The following is a 22,584-nucleotide window of genomic DNA, read 5'->3' as shown; positions in this document are numbered from 1 at the left end:
TATGCCTCTAAAGCATTCTCTTCCCATTTGCCATTGGGCTGTCCCCTTCAGCTCCACCTGATGCTGCTTTCTGCCGCTTTCACAAGTTGCATGTTTCAGCCATGACAGGCCTTTCCCTAGGGTGGCACTGCTTCAGACAGTGGTTTAGCGACAAGGTTCAAGCTCTTCTTGGCAATGTCCAATTTCTGTCATTGTTCTCCATGTTTTGCAATGCTGTTTCCACATTGCTCTGTTCTATTTCATCATTGGTACCAAGTTACTAATTTTCTTTGCACTGTTCCCATCCCTATAACAGATAGATGATCAGTCTGCCCGTTGCTGCTTTCTGTCACATCAGTGCATTGGAGCCATGGCAGGTCACCTTTTTGTGGGTGGCGTGGTTTCTGATGACCACCACCCTTCTCTCCACCCATCCTCCTCCCCCTTCCCCTCCACCCCTCCTGGCCCTTACCCCCATCTTCTCATCATCTTGGCATGTAAGGAGAGATGCAGTGTCTGCACTGCACCTACATCCTGACTGGACAGTAACCACAGCACACCCATGTGTGTGGGTGGCCTAGCCTGAGGCATCATCAGCTCCTGCATAGACATCTGCTGGAACAGTTCCAGGTAACAAGCCAGTGGAACAGCAAAAAATTCAACATGGCTAGTTATCACCAAGATCTCAGGACGCCACTACTGCAGGTACTACTTTCACCATCTGGTGATGTTGCAATTGATGACAGGAGGCACAGCCAGTGCGGGATTATCTCCCTTCACAACTCACGTGCCTGGAAATAGTATATCTCCGCCTCAGCAATACTTAGGCCAGTACACGGCCTCCGAGAAGTCAGTTGGTATTGGGAATACACACTGTGTGATTACTCAGACTGCTCCACGGTCCCTCAGTCTGTACACACTCCTAACATGCACCAATGCCACCTATCCTGGACAAACGTTTACATCCATGCGGACCCGACATGCAGACCTAGGCTTCTTGCTACTCCTCACTACTCCTCAACATGCACCTTTCATAGAGTTATTTGATAATGTTCTCTCTTCCTGTAACTTACATCAGAGCTATTCCATAATCTGTAGTGTTATCTCATCTTGTAATTACATCCAGAATAAACAAGTTATTATTTACAGTCTACTCGACTGCTGTTATTCCTGTGTACACCTTGACCACTCATAGACACAGATACTGCAGTTATTATGATATTCATTCAATTAATATAATCATGCAATCAGTTTGATAGAGAAAGCACTAGAACTCACTATACTAAAATTTTGTTAGCAGTACCTGCTTGCCTCATATCATTTTCTAAAGTTATATGTTTGTTGTCCTTCACTTTATAGTATTTTCTTTCTCCTGATACAAGAGCTTTCACAGTTTAGTTTGGTAGCAGATTTCGTTTTTTTTCTTTATTATTTTAATTTTTTAAAATTGGGGTATTGATAGTGGAGTAGTGAGTACACAGAAATAGGAGATTTAATGAAAGCATTTGATGTTCTGTATTTCTAGACGAGAACAAAGAATATTCATGATTGATGGGGGTCTAGTGGAGTGGCTGGTGCAAAGACTGGAAGCAACTCAGCATACACAAATGCGATCCTATGCTCTTGAGTATACCATGGCGCTGTTCATGAATCTGTGCCTTCACCGACAAGCCAGAGAGCGTTGTGTGCCATTTGCAAGGCCATTGGTTGAAATACTTGCATCCTATCTTGGCAATAGCTTGCTTAAGGTATAGTAATGTAAGAATCATTATGTATTTATAACAGATCATGTGCTGTTGACCACACTGAACAACTCCATTTATGATTAAAGTATTTAATAATAGTAAAATGATATCCAGTCATCATATTGTTATTACTTTTTCAGTGTCCAGTGTGTATCTGAGCTAATTCTCCATTCACATACTTGTTTTTATGGCATGTATGCTTTAGTAGTGCCACTAAAAACTGGAATGTACTCTTCGAGAATGTTTTCTACCTGTGAAACACATTGGGCATAATAAATGTTGTTGCAAATACAGTTAGGTTGTTGGTAGTCATGACATGCCCACACAAACTAAAATGGTGAATAATAATAAAAGTTTGATATTTTATTGTGAATATCACTAGATAATAATACAACAGTAGTCTGCAAAATATTGAAAGAGAAATATAATGTAAGCGTGTGAGGTATTTGATACAACTTAAGAAGCAATAGTTTAAATGAATGGATTTTGTCGCACTGTTGAACTACCCAGTGCATTTATAAAATACTGTATCAGTTAGTGCTGACTACTGTATCAGTTAGTGCTGAATGAATGTTACAACTTAATTTTTTGCCAGACCATGGTTTGAACCAGGACCTAGGTCTGTTTCACTCTAGTGCACAGTTTCAAATTGTCACAGTCAACACAGCATTGTTCTGCATGGACACAGAGAATGCATTTTGAGTACCTGTCAGTGGTTTCATGACTTGCATTTGTGTATGTCATTGACAACCTATAACCTTAACATGAGCAACAACAGTGACACAGTTCAAGTCAATGGCTTCAAATATCTGTGCATTGCATTTTTTTTTTTTTTTTTTTGTTGTTTTGAAATTTTTGGTTTCCATATAATTGTTTTTGTGACTGTGGTTAATTTTTTCCAATATTTTTAAAATTAAAATATGTGGCAACTTTTAATAACTTTTAATTAGAATTACTCAGCAAACTCTGAACAAAATTTTAGTCTGTTGCTTATTTAGAACAGAGCATCCCTATTTTGAAGTATGTTGTGTTTTCCATGTCTTTTAATGGATATGCAAAATAAAATTAAGTACGTTTTTTGGCACTTAGTTTTTCACCCATTTTGCTGCCCAGTTAATATGAAAATTGAAACCTTTTTTACTGCAAAACGTACTTATTTCTTAGATTTATTGTTGTTGGTCATCTCTTTCTGTAGTTACTTGTATGTACCTCACTTCTTTCTGTTAGTGTGCTGCAGAAGAGTTACATGATTAACTCTCTATAGGATATTAATATGCTGTGATACAATATGTTGCACTTGTTATAATGACATCCTTTAACTGATAGCCTACACCCTACGTGACTGGGACACTATACAGTTTACTGGCAAACCATCAGATTAACCAAGAAGCCAAGAGAAGTGGACTTTGTGACATTTTGGAGCATTTACAGAAGGTACTGTTGCACTGTTATTTCCAAACTTTCATTTGAAATACAAATTTAACTTTAGGAAAAAAAGTAAAATTATGCCCCAAACAAATAAAAACACAAATGTGTTGCTTTGATTTTTGTCAGAGGTTAGTTTGTGGCTGTCTAGTATGATAACTAACTAACTCTGTCTGAACAGGCCTTGGAAGGCCCAATGATACCGACCAGCGGCCATGTCATCCTCAGCCCACAGGTGTAACTGGATGCGGATATTGTGGGGCATGTGGTCAGCACACCGCTCTCCCCACCATATGTCAGTTTATGAGACCGGAGCCTCTACTTCTCATTCAAGTAGCTCCTCAGTTTGCCTCGTAAGGGCTGAGTGCACCCCGCTTGCCAACAGCACTCAGCAGACTGGATGGTCACCCATCCAAGTGCTAGCCCAGCCCGACAGTACTTAACGCTGGTGATCTGACAGGAACCGGTGTTACCACTGCAGCAAGGCTGTTGGTTGTCTAGTTCACACACCAAAAAAAGTTTTGTATCACCTTTGTTCTGAGAGTTCCAGAACCTGCACAGAAAATTGGAATAGAGATCAACATAAACATCATTTCCGCCCTTTTTATTGCTCATGAGAAGCACACATTTCACATTGTACCACCATACAGCGAGACCTTCAGAGGTGAAGGTCCAGATTGCTGTACACACTGGTACCTCTAATACCCAGTAGCACGTCCTGTTGCATTGATGAATGCCTGATTCGTGGTAGCATACTATCCACAAGTTCATCAAGGCAATGTTGGTCCAGATTGTCCCACTCTTCAACGGCGCTTCAGCATAGATCCCTCAGAGAGGTTGGGGGGGGGGGGGGGTCACATTGCCCATAAACAGCCCTTTTCAATTTATCCCAGGCATGTTCGATAGGTTTTATGTCTGGAGAACATGCTGGCCACTCTAGTTGAACGATGTCATTATCCTGAAGGAAATCATTCACAAGATGTGCACGATGGGAGTGTGAATTGTCATCCATGAAGAAGAATGCCTCACCAATATGCTGCTGATATGGTTGCATTATCAGTTAGAGGATGGAACTGTGGTACTGACCATCTAGGTATGTTTGAACTACAGACAACACGAGCTGTGTACCTCCTTCCTGGTGGAATGACTGGAACTGATCGGCTGTCGGACCCCTTCTGTCTAATAGGTGCTGCTCATGCATGGTTGTTTACATCTTTGGGTGGGTTTAGTGACATCTCTGAACAGTCAAAGGGACTGTGTCTGTGATACAATATTCACAGTCAAAGTCTATCTTTAGGAGTTCTGGGAACTGGGGTGATGCAAAACTTTTTTGGATGTGTGTATAATACTGATTAAAAACTGCACAATATTTATCAAAACATAATGTAATTTTTTTTTTACCAAGATGATGATCTGCTAAATTGCTGTGTTGCACAATTCTGGCAGATTATATTACATGAGATACTCTAGATCTATTTTCTATAGATCCTCTCATACGTAAGCATTGTTCTGATTATTGTTTGAATTAATCTGGGACCAACTAGTTTGAAATATAATATTTCCAATAATTTTATAGCTAAAATCTTAAAAGTGATCAGTGACTAGTTTAGATAATCAGTCATGACTTTTAATATCTTGATCACAATATTTATTTTAATGTCTTGATCACAATATTTATGATGATGAAGACATTATAATTAATTTGTGCCTGAGAGCATTTTCATTTGATTGAGTTATGATTTATTGTCAATACATTCAAGTTACAAGAGATGCATGCAATCTTTGTAATCTGATTGAAGAGAAGTTTGTAAATAATTAATCAGAGTAATTGATCCCTCTCCTTTTGTTTTATATTAACACATGAAATTCTAGTCTGTATGTAATAAGCTTATCGAGTATCTCAATGCAGAACTGAGCAAAACATGTTACCTTCTTTGCTCATTAAAATCATGCTGTAGTGAGAAAACAGTAATGAATGCATATCATGTCTGCTTTCATTCTCATCTTAGATGTGGGGTCACCTTCTGGGGAAACTCAAAAACAGCTAATAGCACTTTTAAAATACAAAAAAGGGCCATTACAATCTTGTTTGGCTGCAAGCCTAGGGACTCTTGTCAACCTCTGTTTAAGAAATCTGGTATTCCTCCATTACCATGTGTATACATAATGGAAACCCTTTTATTCTTTAAAATAAATATAATAGGTAAAGACTGCAGACTGCAAAAAAAAAACTTTGATTTACATGATCACTTTACCAGACAAAACAGTAACTTTGTTGTGACTCACCGATCTTTCAAAGTGCCGCCGCGCAGTTATGTGTGTCCTCTACAAGCGGCGCTGTCTGCCAGCCATGCAGCAGCAGTGCCACCTAAGCGGCCAGCCAGCCAGCGGCCACTAGACTTGGACTCAGTCATGATTTGACTGTTAAAGTGTACACACATCTTACTCTGTTTACTTGATCTGTGACTTTCATGTTGCATCTTCCTTGAAATATATTTGTTCAACTTGAAGTTATAACAGTTGGCGACGAGGATGGGATTTTTCTTTTCCATTGTTGACACACATGTTTCCGTGGCTACTTTAGAGCAACTATTGCAAGGTCTCATAGAACAGCAAACGCTTCTCACAAATGCAATTCATGATTTCGTCGCTCCATCAAATGCGGGGCATCTCTTGTTGTTGTCTTTACCTCCTTTTCCTCCGTACGACGAGACGGCGAAAGACTGTTCTGATTACGAAAAATGTCTACGACAGCACTTCTTGACATTTCATGTCACGGACGAACAAACATGTAAGTCTCTGTTCCTTTCATGGATTTCACCTCAAATGTATCGGTTGTTGTCACAATTGGATCCTTTGAAAGATCCTGCGTCTTTGTCCTTTGCTGAAATGTGCTCACTTCTGTCCGTCTATTTTCAAAAGCAAACACATGTGGTAGCCTCTCGTGTTGCCTTTTATCATTGTCAAAAACAACCAAATCAATCCTATCGCGCTTGGGCTGCTGAACTTCACGGCTTCAGTAGAAAGTATCAATTTGTTACTAAAGTTGACAAAGAATCCTACGCCGATTCCATGGTACGGGATGCTATTATCCAATCGGCGCCCGACAAAGAAGTTAGGCAATGTGCCCTTCAGTTGGTAAATCTGACTCTAGATGAAGTCCTATCCATCGCTCAGTCTTTTGAAATTTCTCGCACCGCTGGAGCTCAAATAGAGGCATGGGGCGATGGTGGGGAAATACAACCTCTGTGCAATGTTGACGAAGCGTGTGGCATGTCCCCGCCGACCGACGTGGCCGCAGTACGCTCCCAAGCACAGCCTCGGCCTAACCGTAAACAAACCTCTAAGATACTGCAGCAAAGCCCACGGAAACTTCCTTCATGTTCGCGGTGTATTACGAAACATTCACAAGAAGATTGTCCACAATGTTGGGCCATGTGTCACAAATGCAAAAAAAAGGGTCATGTGTCATCCGTTTGCAAATCCGACCGCATACATGATGTTCATGAACATGACGCTGATTCTGATTCTGTGTTGTCTGTCAATTGTACTTCTTCCCTTTCAGGGAAGTTATTCCTCAGGGCCCAAATACTTGGTTGAGATGTTCGCATGCAGGTGGATACTGGTTCTGCTGCCACTATCATCAGTTCTCAGACGTATCTTCAGTTGGGTTCTCCAAACCTATCACCTGTCACTAGGCAATTACAGATGTACAATAAACAGAAGATTTCTCTCTTGGGACAATTTGATGCTGAGGTATCTTAGAAATCCATCGTTCGCACTGTTCCCATATTTGTGGTCGACCATAGTAATGCGGAAAATCTTTTTGGTTTCGATCCCTTTCGTGTTTTTGGGTTCTCCATAGATGACTCTGTCAATATCGTCTCTGATGCTATTCCTTATGCCCAATTGGATTCCTTGTCGATGACATTTTTGTCCCTTTTTTCTCCTGGGTTAGGCTGTGCAAATGACTTTGAAGCTCATATCACACTCAAACCCACTGCTCGGCCTAAGTTTTTTCGGGCTCGGCCCATTCCTGTGGCCCTTTGTGATCAGGTCAAATGGGAGCTGGATCGTCTCACTGCTTCAGGGGTCTTGCTTCCTGTCACTTCCAGTGAGTGGTCCTCTCCTGTCATCGTTGTTGCTAAGCCAAATGGTGATATTCGTCTCTGTGGCAATTTCAAAGCCATTGTAAATGCTCAATGCCATATCGACACCTACCCTATGCCCCAACCTGAAGAATTGTTCACTAAATTTGCTGGAGGCCAGTATTTTTCTAAACTTGACCTGTCAGAAGCTTATCATCAACTTCCTCTCGACGCTGCTTCCCGGCAGTTTCTGGTTCTTAACATGCCTTTTGGCCTCTATCAATACCAACGATTGCCATTCAGGGTTGCCAGCGCCCCTGCTCTCTTTCAGCGATTCTTGGAACAATTATTGCTCACTGTCCCTGGGTGAACAAATTACCAGGACAAGATTGTTGTCACTGGCTCCACCACTGACAAACATCTTCAAAATCTCTGCACACTTTTTCATGTCTTACAGACTGCCGGTCTTAAGTGTAATCTTCAGAAATCAAAATTTTTTCAGGCATCTATCACATACTTGGGGTTTCAACTCTCTCGGGATGGTATTCGTCCACTTCAGCAAACTGTCGCTGCAGTCGATGCCTTTCCTTGCCCTACATCTGTTAAGGAACTGCAGGCCTTCTTGGGGAAAATAGCATACTATCTGCTGCTTCGGTGGCTCAGCCATTGCATCGCCTGTTGCATAAAAACGTGCCTTTTCACTGGTCCGCGTCATGCGATGCGGCTTTCCTGAAATTGAAGACTATGCTGAAACAGGCCCCGTGCCTGGTTACTTATTGACCTGGCCAAAATCTTGTTCTAGTCACGGATGCCTCTCAATATGGGGTCAGTGCAGTCGTTGCGCACCGTTTTTCTGACGGTTCTGAACAACCCATTGCTTATGCCTCCAAAACCCTCACGGATGCCCAACAAAAGTATTCTCAAATTGAAAAAGAAGCTTTGGCCCTTATTTATGCTCTTCATAAGTTTGGCGTTTCTCTCTATGGATCCAAATTTCATCTTGTTACAGATCACAAACCACTTGTTTCCTTGTTTCATCCATCAACGTGACTTCCTGACAAGGCTGCACACTGCCTCCAGCGTTGGGCTCTTTACTTATCTCGTTTCAGTTATGAGATTCATTTCTGGCTGATGGCTCAACATGCGAATGCTGATGCACTGTCTCGCCTTCCCATGGGTCCTGATCTGGCATTCGATAGGGATGAACTTTTGTGTTTCCACCTGGATGTTGCTGAGCAGCGGGTTGTGGACAGGTTCCCCATCACCAGGGACTGGCTGGCGGCTGCTACAGGCTCTGACTCTACCCTCTCCCGGGTTTTACGCTGTATTCAGAAGGGTTGGCCATATCGTCCATCCACTAAGACTTCTGATACATTGCGGAACTACTACACTTTGCATTACCGACTCACCGCTAGGGATGGTGTTATCATGCTTTCCACCGAAAATGCTTCGCCGCGTGTTGTGGTACCCGCATCTTTGCGTGTTTCGGTCTTGTGCCTCCTTCACCAAGGGCACTGGGGTGTCTCTCGCAGAAAATCTCTGGCTCGCCGTCATGTGTACTGACCCGGCATCAACTCTGAAATCGCACACGTGGTCGCTGCCTGCGGCCCTTGTGCGTCACAGGCTGTCGCCCCGAAGTCATCTTTGTCACCGTGGCCTTCACCTGAGAAGCTCTGGGAGCGTATTCATGCTGACTTCACAGGATCTTTTTTAGGTACTTATTGACTTCTTGTTATTGATGCCTACTCTAACTTTCCTTTCATTGTCCGTTGCACATCGCCTATCTCCACGGCAACCACCAATGCTCTAGCTCGCATTTTCTCTTTGGAAGGCCTTCCCTCTACTCTTGTTACTGATAATGGTCTCCAATTTTCCTCTTCCGATTTTGCGGATTTTTGTGCCTGTCACGGCGTCATGCATGTCACGGCCCCTCCATTCCATCCACAGTCAAACGGTGAGGCTGAACGACTGGTCCGCACATTTAAAGCTCAGATGAGGAAACTCCTGATTTCTTCTGCTGCTGATGATGCGCTTCTCCAATTTCTGACTTCTTACCGTTTCACCTCCATGGGTGACCACAGACTGGCTGAGCTCTTACATGGCCGACAGCCCCGCATGCTACTTCATCTTCCATGGCCCTCCATCTCACGGCCGTGGGTGCTTTTGTTTGGCCAGTTGACTGCCGACGACCTTGTATGGGTACGGGGATATGGCAGGCGGCCAAAATGGAGTCCTGGCCGCATCTTACGACACCGTGGCCAATGCCTGTATGAAATCCAGATGGACACGGGTGTTGCAGTGCATCATTCGGACCAGCTTCGGCCTCGTGTGCTGGCAACGCCTCTTCCGGATGCTGTTACACCACCTTGAGCTCTACCTGATGCTCGGGATACTGGAATCTCTCATTACTCACAACGCAGTCCTCTCACCGTCATATCGGTGCCAGCACAAGAACTGATGCCACCAGGAGACGTGCCCATTCAGGAACCAGATGACCATCATCTGTCGGAGCAACTCTACTCGCCTCCTTCTCCTATGGATGCAGACACATCACCCATGTCTCCTGTTATAACAACTGGACTTGCCGCAATGGGCAGATTGGTGCACAGAGCCCCAGCAGATATGACCCCCACGTCTCCTGTCATCTCGACCCGTTATCATCGGGGACACTTCCGTCCGTACGGGAGGCCTCCTCCTCGAGACTTTACAGCCAGTCAAACAACACCTATGGACGTTAGCAATCTACAGGCCTCCTCCATCAAGACCTGTGCAAAAACTTCAAAGGGGGGAAAAGTGTTGTAACTCGCCGATCTTTCAAAGTGCCGCTGCGCAGTTACACGCGTCCTCTACATGCGGCGCTCTCTGCCAGCCATGCAGCAGCAGCACCACCTAAGTGGCCAGCCAGCCAGCAGCCGCTAGACTTGGACTCAGTTATGATTTGACTGTTAATGTGTACACACGTCTTACTCTGTTTACTTGATCTGTGATTTTCATGTATTGCGTCTTCCTTGAAATATATTTGTTCAACTTGAAGTTATAACAAACATATAACTCAAATCAGCACAGCTCTGTGCCAAGAAGGTACTTTTCACATGGGAGTTAAGCTTTATAACAAACTTCCTGAAAGCATAAAAGCTATTACTGAGTTCAGTATGTTTGGGAAATCTCTAAAGTCATATTTACAGCATCACTGATTTTACACCATTGAAGAATATTTAAATTTATGTAGTGTGTTATATAAATACTTATGTACAAAGTGTTTTTTGGCAACCTTAAATACGTATGCCTAGAAATGACTTTCAACTGTATATTTATAACTTGACTTATCCAATGTCTTATGCATAAGCTGCTTTGTAGACAACAGGACCAATAAATACAACAACAACAACAACAACAACAACAAGAATATAGTGTTTTGTTGCACATTTGTAAGAAATTTTAGCCATCTGGCACAACCAGTTCCAAGTGCTTAGTCATAGTCCTTTTGAAGTAGGGAACATTTTCTCTGGTTCTTATTTAAAAATAAACATATAAAATTGTGCTGTTGATCATTTTTTGTTTTGAAACCACAAACATTACTCTGTTCCTTTAGCAAATAAAATTTTAGCACTTCAATTTATTTATTCATTTATTTGTAGCAAAGCACAGGAGAAGTGCAACATCAGTTGGAATGCCTTCTCAAACGTCACAAGGCCCTCCTGCCTGACCAATATACATCTAGTGAAGAGGAGATCACCGATGATGACACAGTAATGCATTTCTTATGCTTTTTGTATGAAACAACATATGGCTATTAATTCACAGAAGTCAATTAATGTTGTGTATTTCAAGACTGTACTGATTTTTATTTATCTATCCAGAGAATTATGTGTTTTCTAAACTCAAAAAGGGCTGGTAGAAGGACAGAGTTACAGATAAGTGCAAAACATAATGAGGAGAGTAAATGGCAAACTAGGAAAGACGATTGCTTTTATCTTGACTGTGATTATGCCTGTGATGACTGAAAAAGTTAAAGCAAGGTTTCTGCACTTTGAGATTTAGCCATATATTTCAAACTCAGGTTTCAAAAGTTTGATCTCATAACTTTGGGATATAATGACCAATAGCTTTTGGGAATTGTGGCATGGCTGCTCATGATCTTAGTATTGCATATATGTCCCATGGTAAGTGTATCAACTGCCCATAATCATCCCCTTGTGCTTTTGAGATATGCTTTGCTTCAACTCTGAAAATTCTTATGGTCAAGGTGACTGCCACAACAAAGACCCATGATTAAAGACACTGATTGCAATTGCAGATATATCTCCAAAAGGAATCCAACCCATGAATCTGCTGCCATACATAAGATGATCCAGCAATGGTGAATGTCTATTAGAACACTCCATTAGAACACACAATCTACAATAACTATGTCCTCAGTGACATTAAGTGTATCATTTCCTTGAAACACAGAGAAAGAAGACACAACAAATGTTAGTGAAAGAAAGAAACAACACTTCACCCTCCAGTACAATGCATCTAATGTTGATCATGTAATGGACGAAATAAGTCATAATGAGTGAACAACTCAACGTTACTAACCTTCCATTGTGAGCACTTTTTTCCCTGAGGAAAAAATCTCAGCTTTAAATGGCATCCATCACACAAAGAAGGGGGGGGGGGGGGGCAAACACCTGATGGATTTGAATCTAGTGCACTTGCATGAGCCGACCTTGAACGTGCATGTGCATGTGTAAATTTTTTCCCACCTGTCGATAACATCTGTTGCTGCAAGCAGCAGTTGAATGAAGTAGTGTGTAATGCTCGTGTCAGTTTTTCTTTGCAAGGGAAATGACGGAACAACTGCAGCAACACTACTGCATCAGATTTTGCCAGAAACTGGCTGACAGCCAAATGTAAACCATTTGGCAGATTCAAATGGCTTTCAGTGACACTCCTATGGGCATAACACAGATTAAGGAGTGGTACAACCAGTTTAAAGATGGGTACACTTCAGTGGAGAGTGAGCTACACTCTGGTTGGCCATCACCATTCCAAAATGATCAGGTCATTGCCAAAGAGAATGCTGCGGTCACGTGGGACCATTGTGTGACTGTCAGAGAAATTGCAGAATCGGTTGATATCAGCACTTTTTTGGCTAATTCCATTGTGACCGAATATTTGACCATGAAGAGAGTGTCAGTGAAATTCGTGCCGAAGCTGCTGAGGTTGGAGCAAAAGCAACTGTGTGTTGAAATCTCATAGGACATGCTGGACTCCACAGTCAGTCACCTCACCCCGACTTCATGAAAACCATAATCTCTGGTGACAAGTCCTGAGTATAAGAGTATGACCTGGAAACCAAATATCAGTAATTGCAATGGAAGCATTCTTCGTCACCAAGACCAAAGTGTGTAGCAATGTCAAAGTGGTGATGACTGCTTTCTTTGACTCCCGTGACATAGTACACCATATGTATGCACCACAGGGTCAAACAATCACCAGATAGTACTATGGGGATGTCCTTCATCACGTACGTGATGCTGTCTGGCGCAAGAGACTCAACTTGTGGTCAATAGCAAATTGGTGTCTCCGTCACGACAATGCTCCATCACATTCCTCGTGGAGGGGGGGGGGGGGTTAGTACGGTACTGTGGCAGTGGTAAAGTTGGCTGCAGCAGCAGGCTAAACAGAGTTCAGGAAAACTCTTTATTATTCATCAAGCTACAGCAGATACAGGTGTGCACCATCGCCATGTGGGTGCAGCCTGGTGTTCACCCACAGCATCTTCATATCAGTGTAGCAGCGGTGGTTTTTATTGATGCTCATGCACATTACTGGGAGGCAGTGCACTGACAAAGTGCTGAGTGACCCCCAGACAGCTGTAGCTAGAGCGGCTTGCAGGCTAGAGCAACTGTGCTTCACACAACTGGCAGTGGCTAGATGAATGTGTCACTGGATTCCACCAGCTGCCTGACAGCATCAAACCTTGGATGTCAAGAGTGTGGTTGGAGTACACTGTGTGACCCAACACACAGGTACAATGCACTCTGTTTTTGAACTTTTTCCTGATACCTTCACTGCATGTAGGCCACCTATTTTTGTAGCTTTCTTGTGCCAAGTTGTTCTTCTGTCTGGTGGCGACAGCATACAAAACAAATTGATGCAATACTGTATGGACAATTCTTTGCCAGAGTATTGCCACTCATTGACTTAATGTGTGGGCTGGTTTGCAGATTGGCTGTGTCTTCGGGATGGTAAGTAAATCACTGTGTCGTGAAATTCCATGATGTCACATTATTCTGTTCGCACAGCAACAGTGGAAAATGTTTCTACAGTACAACATCTGAGAGCCAGCTCTTGGGTTTTTGCACATACTGCGCAACTTTAGAGAAGTAGAAGCACAATTTTATGTCTAGAAATAACAAGGCCTTCTGTAAGTAGAAAATTCATACTGAGTTGGCTGCCTTGCATGATACCACCTGAGCACCAAATGCGATTCATTTCAGTGCACTGAAATAACTTAATTCAGCATTTAAGGAAATCCTCCTTATATTTCACAACAAAATTTGGCCTGAGGGCAAATACCCCAGTGTATGAGAAAGTCTGTTTTGATACCTTGTTAAAACTGGAAAAGTATTGCCTTCAGCCAAGTAATTCATATAATACAGCCCTTTTTAGCTTCTTCCAAAAAGACTCTAAAGCACATGGTTAAAAATAGTCAATCTGGTCATGGAAACAAGAAAACTTCTCATTCTGTGCACATATTCTGCAGTTTACACTTGATGAAGTCAAAATTTCTATGCATTTTACTAAGATTACCTTACAAAGGTCCTCATACTAGCTAGTTCAATCACACACTCATTCTTTACTATCTTAATAAGCCACACTCATTCTTTACCATCTTAGTCAGCCCTTTTGATATGGTCATTTTTTATGGGAAGCATTAATTGTGATACTTGACCACTGTAATTACGTATACAGTACTAGAACTTGAGAAGGATAGTCGAATCAGTTGAATTCTTAGGTCTTATAATTTTTTGCATCATTATTTCTTGCATCAGTTGTAAGTAATATGTGAACAACTTGCTTCTAAAGAAGCCAATATAATATATTTTTACAGTGGAAATTTTGTATATCACCCCTGTTACAGAATCTATTTGAAATATATTAAAAGCTTTGAGGTCAATAATTTTCTTATTTCCCCATTCTCTTTGAGGCTAGAAACACCTTTGTAACTAGAAAAAATAGACCCTCAAAACTGTCACAGCCAAATTTTAAAATACCGCATTTGAAAAGTTGTAAATTTGTAAATTGTGACTTACTCAAAGAAGAAGAAAAAGAGTACTTAAATACAAGGGTTGGAACTTAAATAGTGGCAACTATTGATTCACAACTGATACAAAAGAGTTACATGTTTGCACCTGTTACTGTCCTTCAAAGTAGTCACCAGCATTGTGCAGAGCCCGGTGCCAGTGATGTGGAAAGCATAATATACCATTATCAGAGCCTGTTCTGTTAATGATGCGAATGGAGTGGTCTAAAGTAATGGTGATTCTTGTGTACGACTGTGATGGTGTTATCCTAACACATTACATTCCTCCACGGCAGACCATCAATGAACAGTATTACCGTTCATATTTGGAGCATCACGTGCGACCAGCCTTGCGAAAGAAGCGGCGACACTTTCTGCGCAACCCACCCATCATTTTGCACGGAAATGCTCGGGCAAATACAGCACAAGCTATGGCTGCTCTGCTTGATCGATGGGACTGCACCATACTCCCTGGACTTAGGTCCTTGTGACATTGATTTGATTCCGAAGATGAACATTTGCTTCAGAACTGTTCCAGAGATTCAACAGGCAGTAGACCGCTCCATTCGCACCATCAACAGAACAGGCTCTGCTAACGATATACTACGCCTTCCACATCACTGGCAATGGGTTCTACACAATGCTGGTGACTACTTTGAAGGACAGTAACAGGTGCAAACATGTAACTCTTTTGTATTGGTTGTGAATAAATAGTTGCCACTATTTAAGTTCCAACCCTCTTATATTTTTTTCTTAATTGTTCCATTTTTGTGAATGTGGTAATCTCCTGTTTGCTAATTTGAAGGTGATAAAAGTGTACATAACAAGGTAGAATGCAGTTATGGAAAAGTTGGTGTGACTGGAGATTATGCAAAGATGAGTAGGTGAGGTAGAAAAGACAAGCAATGGAACATTTGAGAAAGCTATAAATTGTAGATTGCACTCAAGGTGGAATGAGAGGAAAGAATGGGGGGTTAAAAGTGGCAGAAGTAAGAAAATGGGGTGTAAAAAATTAAAGAGGATAGCATATAATGGATTCAATGATAATAGTAAGGATAGAATTACCATTTACTGTTTCCCTTATGTCCCCATCTTGATATTCTGTCTGCTTTTGGTTTTATTGGCTGGTATAGCATGAAGCTGTAAGTCTTGTTTTTTTTTAATTTTACATGTGAGGTTTTTCTTGTCTTGAAATCATATTTCTATCTTCATTTGCCAGCTACACCTAACATAGCTTGATCAGACACCCATCAGTTGTCACTTTTCAGGCAATATCCTGTTTTGTAGGATTTTCAGTCTCTCAAATCTTGAATAAGGGAATGAGTTAATAAAAGAATAGAGTAAGTTTTTTTTTATATGGAGACACATACTTACTCTGAAATTGAGTTTGTCTGTGAAAGAATAATCAAAATTAATATAACAAATGTAATTAAGACAGGAAAATTTATTTTGGTATAACGATAAGGTGTGGGACATAAATAGACACACAAACTAAACCAGTTCTATAGCATGAATACTTAATCACAATGTGTTTCAAAATCATTGAAACCAAACAAGCAGATAAGGTGTTGAGCAGAAATTCTTGACAGTGCCTCTAGTAACTGGAAATGAGGAGACAGACTGCAAAAAACTTCCAGTACACGAAGAGATTGACAACAGAATACAGAAATGTCCAAAGTTTACCACTTAGTATGCGAGACACTTTGGCAATGGTAATTTCCAAAATCAGCCTGTATAAGACTTTTTTTTTACCTCTGTAGATGTATGCCCTGGAGGCAGCAACAATTACTGTACCAGTAAAGGGTCACCTCCAGGCAACAGAAATGAACTTCCTGCAATATTGTCTTCAAAAGACAAAAGTTGATAAAATAAACAATAATACTGAGCAACAGCTAGGATTGGAAAGACACCTGCTGGAGATCCCTGAAGTAAAATAATTTCAGTGGTATGGTCATATGAAGAGAATGGCTTGCCACAGGATCCATTGAGTTGAACAGAATGTTCCTGCAGAAAGACCATGTGGTGGGATAAACAAATGGTCAAAAACTCAGTATTAAAGATGCCAACTTGCATAAAACATATGAACGAGAACTATGGGTAGCAAAGCCATTGTGTAGAAAGTTTATCTAGAACTGCACGTGGCTTGCTGAATGAAGAAATTACGATGGTGATGAATATTGTTATATTTACTTTTCTTTGATCATTTTGTACAACCACATACAATCATTTAAATTAACTGGAGGTTGTAAACTTGTGGATCATACAGAAGTATTAGGAGATAAAATTGAAGATGTGTATTAGGAACCTGTGTCAATGCTATGAAAATTTGATGGCCTGATAATGTTACACCTGTAAATGATATCTAGCAATGGTCACAGGGTGTTTCCCCATCTTCAGCTGTGATTGTAGATGTTGCACTTAAGCTGCTCTTATCATTATAGGTATCTATCTTACTATTTTGATCACTTTTATTAATTTTTATTTGAATTTTATACAGGGGCTAGACAAAAAATAGGAACACCACAAACACAACACATTACCACATATAATACAGTGTAGAAAACCCACCAACATTCAAAGTAGCTTCCTCTCATCTCGGAATGGAAAAATACAGGTCCTGAATGTTTTTCAAGGGAATTTATAACATTCTCCTGCAAAATAATGACAAGTTCAGGTAAAGGTGACGGAGGTAAGTAGTAATCATACATCCTTCTCTCCAAAGCAGACCACAAAGGCTCAATAATATTGATATCTGGTGACTGTGGTGGCCAGGGGGGATGTGACACTTCATCCTCATGCTCACAAAAACAGTCCTGGATGGTGTGAGCTGTGTGAACAGAGGCCCTGTCATCTTGAAACACAGCATCACCATTGGGGAACCAACATTGTACCATGGGATGGATTTGATCAGCCAAAATGGTCTCATAATCCTTGGCAGTAATGTGACCTTACAGAGTAACAATGGGGTCCATGGAATTTCATGATATGGCTGCCCAAATCATCACTGAAACCCCACCATGTTTCATTCTTCTGATGTAATATTGGCCAGAAGTTGGAAACAGTGTGATACAAGACTCATCTGACCAAATTACACTACTGGTCATTAAAATTGCTACACCAAGAAGAAATGCAGATGATAAACGGGTATGCATTGAACAAATATATTATACTAGAACTAACATGTGATTACATTTTCAAGCAATTTGGGTGCATAGATCCTGAGAAATCAGTACAGAGAACAACCACCTCTGGCCGTAATAACGGCCTTGATACGCCTGGGCATTGAGTCAAACAGAGCTTGGATGGCGTGAACAGGTACAGCTGCCTATTCAGCTTCAACATGATACCACAGTTCATCAAGAGTAGTGACTGACGTATTGTGATGAGCCAGTTGCTCATCCACCACTGACCAGAGGTTTTCATTTGGTGAGAGATCTGGAGAATGTGCTAGCCAGGGCAGCAGTTGAACATTTTCTGTGTCCAGAAAGGCCTGTACAGGACCGGAAACATGCGCTCGTGCATTATCCTGCTGAAATGTAGGGTTTTGCAGGGATCGAATGAAGGGTAGAGCCACAGGTCGTAACACATCTGAAATGTAACGTCCACTGTTCAAAGTGCCGTCAATGTGAACAAGAGGCGACCGAGACGTGTAACCAATGGCACCCCATACCATCACGCCTGGTGATACGACAGTATGGCGATGACAAATACGCGCTTCCAATGTGCGTACACCGCGATGTCGCCAAACACGGATGCGACCATCATGATGCTGTAAACAGAACCTTGGATTCATCCGAAAAAATGACACTTTGCCATTCGTGCACCCAGATTCGTCATTTGAGTACACCATCGCAGGCACTCCTATCTGTGATGCAGCATCATGGGTAACCGCAGCCATGGTCTCCGAGCTGATAGTCCATGCTGCTGCAAATGTCGTCGAACTGTTCGTGCAGATGGTTGTTGTCTTGTAAACTTCCCCATCTGTTGACTCATGGATCGAGATGTGGCTGCACGATCCATTACAGCCATGCAGATAAGATGCCTGTCATCTCGACTGCTAGTGATATGAGGCCGTTGGGATCCAGCCCGGCGATCCGTATTACCCTCCTGAACCCACCGATTCCATATTCTGCTAACAGTCATTGGATCTCAACCAATACAAGCAGCAATGTCGCGATACGATAAACGAAATCGCGATAGGCTACAATCCAACCTTTATCAAAGTCGGAAATGTGATGGTACACATTTCTCCTCCTTACATGAGGCATCACAACAACATTCCAGTAGGCAATGCCAGTCAGCTGTTGTTTGTGTATGAGAAATCGGTTGGAAACTTTCCTCATGTCAGCATGTTGTAGGTGTCGTCACCAGCGCCAACCTTGTGTGAATGCTCTGAAAAGCTAATCATTTGCATATCACAGCATCTACTTCCTGTCGGTTAAATTTCGTGTCTGTAGCACGTCATCTTTGTGGTGTAGCAATTTCAATGGCCAGTAGTGGACTTTCTTCCATTACTCCATAGCCCAAGGTTTATGACTTTGGCGCCACATTTTCCTCTTACAGGCATTTGCATCACGTATGAGCAGTTTTGCAATTCCAGCATGCCATGCACATCCCTGCTTATGGAGCTCCATTTTTATTTTTTTGCTACTGACAGGGTTTGTGAGTGTGACATCCAGTTCAGCAGTGACTTTTGCAGCTGTTATCCTCTTATTTCTTGCCACAAACCTCTTCAATGACCATCCATCATGATCACCCAACACACACTTTCATCCATGCTGTGACTTAGCAGATGGTGTTTTTGTACTTTGCACATATGTGGTACAGATCTGCAATACAGTGCCTCTCAAAACACCAAACACTTGGGCTACCTTGCGTATAGAAGCACCCACCATAATAGTTCCAGGAATTTGTCCACATTCTGCTTCACTTAGCTCTAACATAATGCATTCAAAAGTGCACAGAACACTGTTCTGATACAACTGACACTTGCTACGCACTAAGGACATTTCACAGGTGCCGGTCGTAGTCAAATTTAGCAGTGTAACCTGCAGGTTTGGCTAGCATCTGAATTTACATTTAAGCATGCATTTCTCATGGTGTTTCCATATTTCTGTCTAACAGTTGTATTCCTCTTAATGTTGAGTTATTATCTTTGTTGTAGAACTATAATAATAGTTTGACAGCCTTGCATTCTCTACAATCTCAAGAACCCTTTAGTACTATTGTCTTTTTGTGCACTTTATCCACACCTATAAATGCATATAAGCCCCACTGATGAATATCATTTTCTACTTTACTATGACAAAACAAGGAGCCTGTGTTCGAAAGCCCAAGTCTAAAGTGTTCTTATGAGCATTTATGTTGATTTTGTTGTAAATTTGGTTGTATGAAGTAAACAGACTGTTCTGTCTTACTATTCATTCTGGACACCACCATTAACTGCTTTGTTTTGAATGTTCTCAAAATTATAGTCTTAATGTAAATTTAAAGAAATCAGTTGTTTGAGTTTGTAAACATTTATGGTATTAGAAGTATCTTACATTTTTATTTGTTCCTTGTCTTATAGGTAGAGCTTGACTTGTTAGAAGATGAACTTGATGCAGATGATCCAGTGACAAACATTCATGGTGAACTATGTGGTGAGGCTCTTTTGTATCAACAGTATCGTCAACCATTCCCTCGTCATGGTGGGTTTAACTGTTGTATGTCCTGTTGTTTCAGCAGTAATTCCTCTTTTATTAATAGTTAAATTAGAATATGTTATAACCAATAAACACACTTGTATCAGCTATACCATTCTTTTCGTTACATACCCCTAGGAGGTACATAGGTTAGGGCTGAAAAGAAGAGGAAAACGTTATGACAACTTCAGATAATTTTTGAATGTGTATTGTTAATATTTCCTTTATGCAACTGGTTGTTAGTAATCACTCTTATTATAAAACTCCAAATTTCCTTTGTCTGTTTTTCAATATTTTTTTGTGCTCATAAACTAAAATAGTGTCAGTGATGTTGAGGAACAGCTAAAATTGTTAAAATTTAATAAAGACCCAGGACAGACACTATTCCCAATTTACAGCTGTGTTAGCCCCTCTATTGACTATAATCTACTGTAGACACAAAAAACCCTGCCCAGTAGTTGAAAAAAAGTGCAGGATACACCCAGCTACAAGAAGGATAGCAGGAGTTGTTGGTTGATTTGGGGAGGGAACCAACCAGTGAGGTCGTAGGTCCCATGGAATTAGGGAAGGATGGGGCTGGAAGTCAGCCGTGCTGTTTGAAAGGAACCATCCCTGCATGTGTCTGAAGCGATTTATGGAAATCATGGAAAACCTAAATCGGGATGGCCAGACGCGGATTGGAACTGTCATCCTCCCAAATGCGAGTCCAGTGTGCTAACGACTGCGCCACATCACTTGGTGGTAGCAGAAGTGATCCACAAAACTACCACACAGTATCCTTGACATTCATTTGTTATAGAATGTTATAACATATTTTGGGCTCAGACATAAGGAGGAATCCTGAACAGAATGACCTCCTCTGTGCCATCCAACATATATTTTGAAAACATCAGTCTTGTGAAACGCGACTCACAGTTATCTCACATGACATGCTGGTAGTCATGGATCAAGGCAGTCAGTCAGGTAGTTGCAGTATTTCTTGATTTTCAAAGAGCATTTGAATCAAAGACACTTTCCACAGTGCCATGTAATTACTCACAGGTGGAAAATGAGGCAATGGCTGTCATTTTTGGAGTTAAAAAGTTTCATGTTTTCTTGTATGGGGCGAAATTTCTGCTCATTGCTGACCACAACCTGTTGGTTTCCTTATTCAGCCCTCATCCCATACAGCAGAATAGGGCTGTCAACTAATTGCAGAAATGGACACTTCCACAATAACTATTTTTATGACTTTTGATACCAGTCCGCTGCCCAGCATGCCAGTGCAGATGCATTCTGATTGCCATTGGGACTACATCCAGAGTTTGACTGAAAAGAGACACTCACTTTCACTTGGCCAAAGCCTTGCACCATAATTTGGTGGATTTTAATTTGACAGTGTGGAAGATGAGGGCCACATAATCACTTTTCTGGTTTCAGCTGATCAGGTGTGGTAGGCAGAGCATGCTCTTTTGGGAACAGATTTGGCCTGGTATGTCGTTACTGGCTGGTGGCCAATCATGATGTTGAACATCTTGTGTGGGCCCCTGCAGCCTGTGGACAAAACCAGGTTGTGTTGCCTAGTCATTATTCCTCTCTGCCAGTCCCAACTTTTCAGGCCTTTCCTTGGGAAGCAGATTGTTATTGGTAGTTTATGTATTGTGAAATTTCCTCTATGTTGCCAAGATGGCCTTCAAAATGTTGATGGCAACTGTTTGCACACTGTTGGTCATTTTTTCTGTCATGGGCCACCACTGGCACTCATTTATGATAACAGTTGGCAATTTGTATCACTGGAGATTGAATATTTTTGCATTTGCAGGGGTATCTAACATCTGACTACTGCCCCATTTCACCCAGTGTTTAACTCAGAGGTGGAGAACTTAATGCATTCATTCAAGACCCAAATGAAGAAACCCATGTCTGCCTCCTCCTGAGATGATCTACTGTTGGGTTTTCAGACTATGTACTTAATGATGCCAATTAACAGGTGTTGTCCAGGAAATTTTTGCTTGGTCACCAGCCGTGGGGGCTTTTGGATTTGTTGCACCCAAAGTTACCCGCCAAAGACCATCACAGCCCACTGTGTTTTCCTCACGGTGGTTTCATTTGGACTTGGTCTTTTGGCCTGTAGTAGGGGTGGCTGGCTGCTAGATGTAGTGATGAGACACAAGGTTCAACTTTTTTTTTTTTTAAATGGTGGATGTCGGCTGGGAGCAGGTGATCCTTCATTCCAACCAGTCGCAGCCATGACTTGTTGTACTTTCAATGCCAGTGTCTCCAAGCCAACAAGGTGATGGGGTTGGTTGCAGAGTTGTTTTGATGGGAGCCTCCCAGTGTTGGCAGGATGTTCACCCACTTCCAAGACATCTGCCATCATACCTTCCGTG

At 41.6% G+C, this 22,584-nt stretch overlaps 1 protein-coding gene across 1 annotated transcript in view; it reads left to right on the top strand.

Moving 5' to 3' along the window:
- The window catches only part of LOC124554973 (lisH domain-containing protein ARMC9-like), a 194,469-nt gene that overhangs the window by 91,306 nt on the left and 80,579 nt on the right, over positions 1 to 22,584 (top strand). Inside the window, exons 9-12 of the mRNA XM_047128710.1 lie at positions 1,505 to 1,727; positions 3,051 to 3,158; positions 10,876 to 10,986; positions 20,101 to 20,221. Of these exons, the coding sequence (XP_046984666.1) occupies positions 1,505 to 1,727; positions 3,051 to 3,158; positions 10,876 to 10,986; positions 20,101 to 20,221 (563 nt within the window). The remainder of the gene's footprint in view (positions 1 to 1,504; positions 1,728 to 3,050; positions 3,159 to 10,875; positions 10,987 to 20,100; positions 20,222 to 22,584) is intronic.

This window comes from Schistocerca americana, chromosome X (assembly GCF_021461395.2).
Source record: "Schistocerca americana isolate TAMUIC-IGC-003095 chromosome X, iqSchAmer2.1, whole genome shotgun sequence".
Taxonomy (NCBI): domain Eukaryota; kingdom Metazoa; phylum Arthropoda; class Insecta; order Orthoptera; family Acrididae; genus Schistocerca; species Schistocerca americana.
The sequence above is the reverse complement of the archived record's forward strand: the minus strand, read 5'-3'. Positions and strand labels throughout refer to the sequence as shown.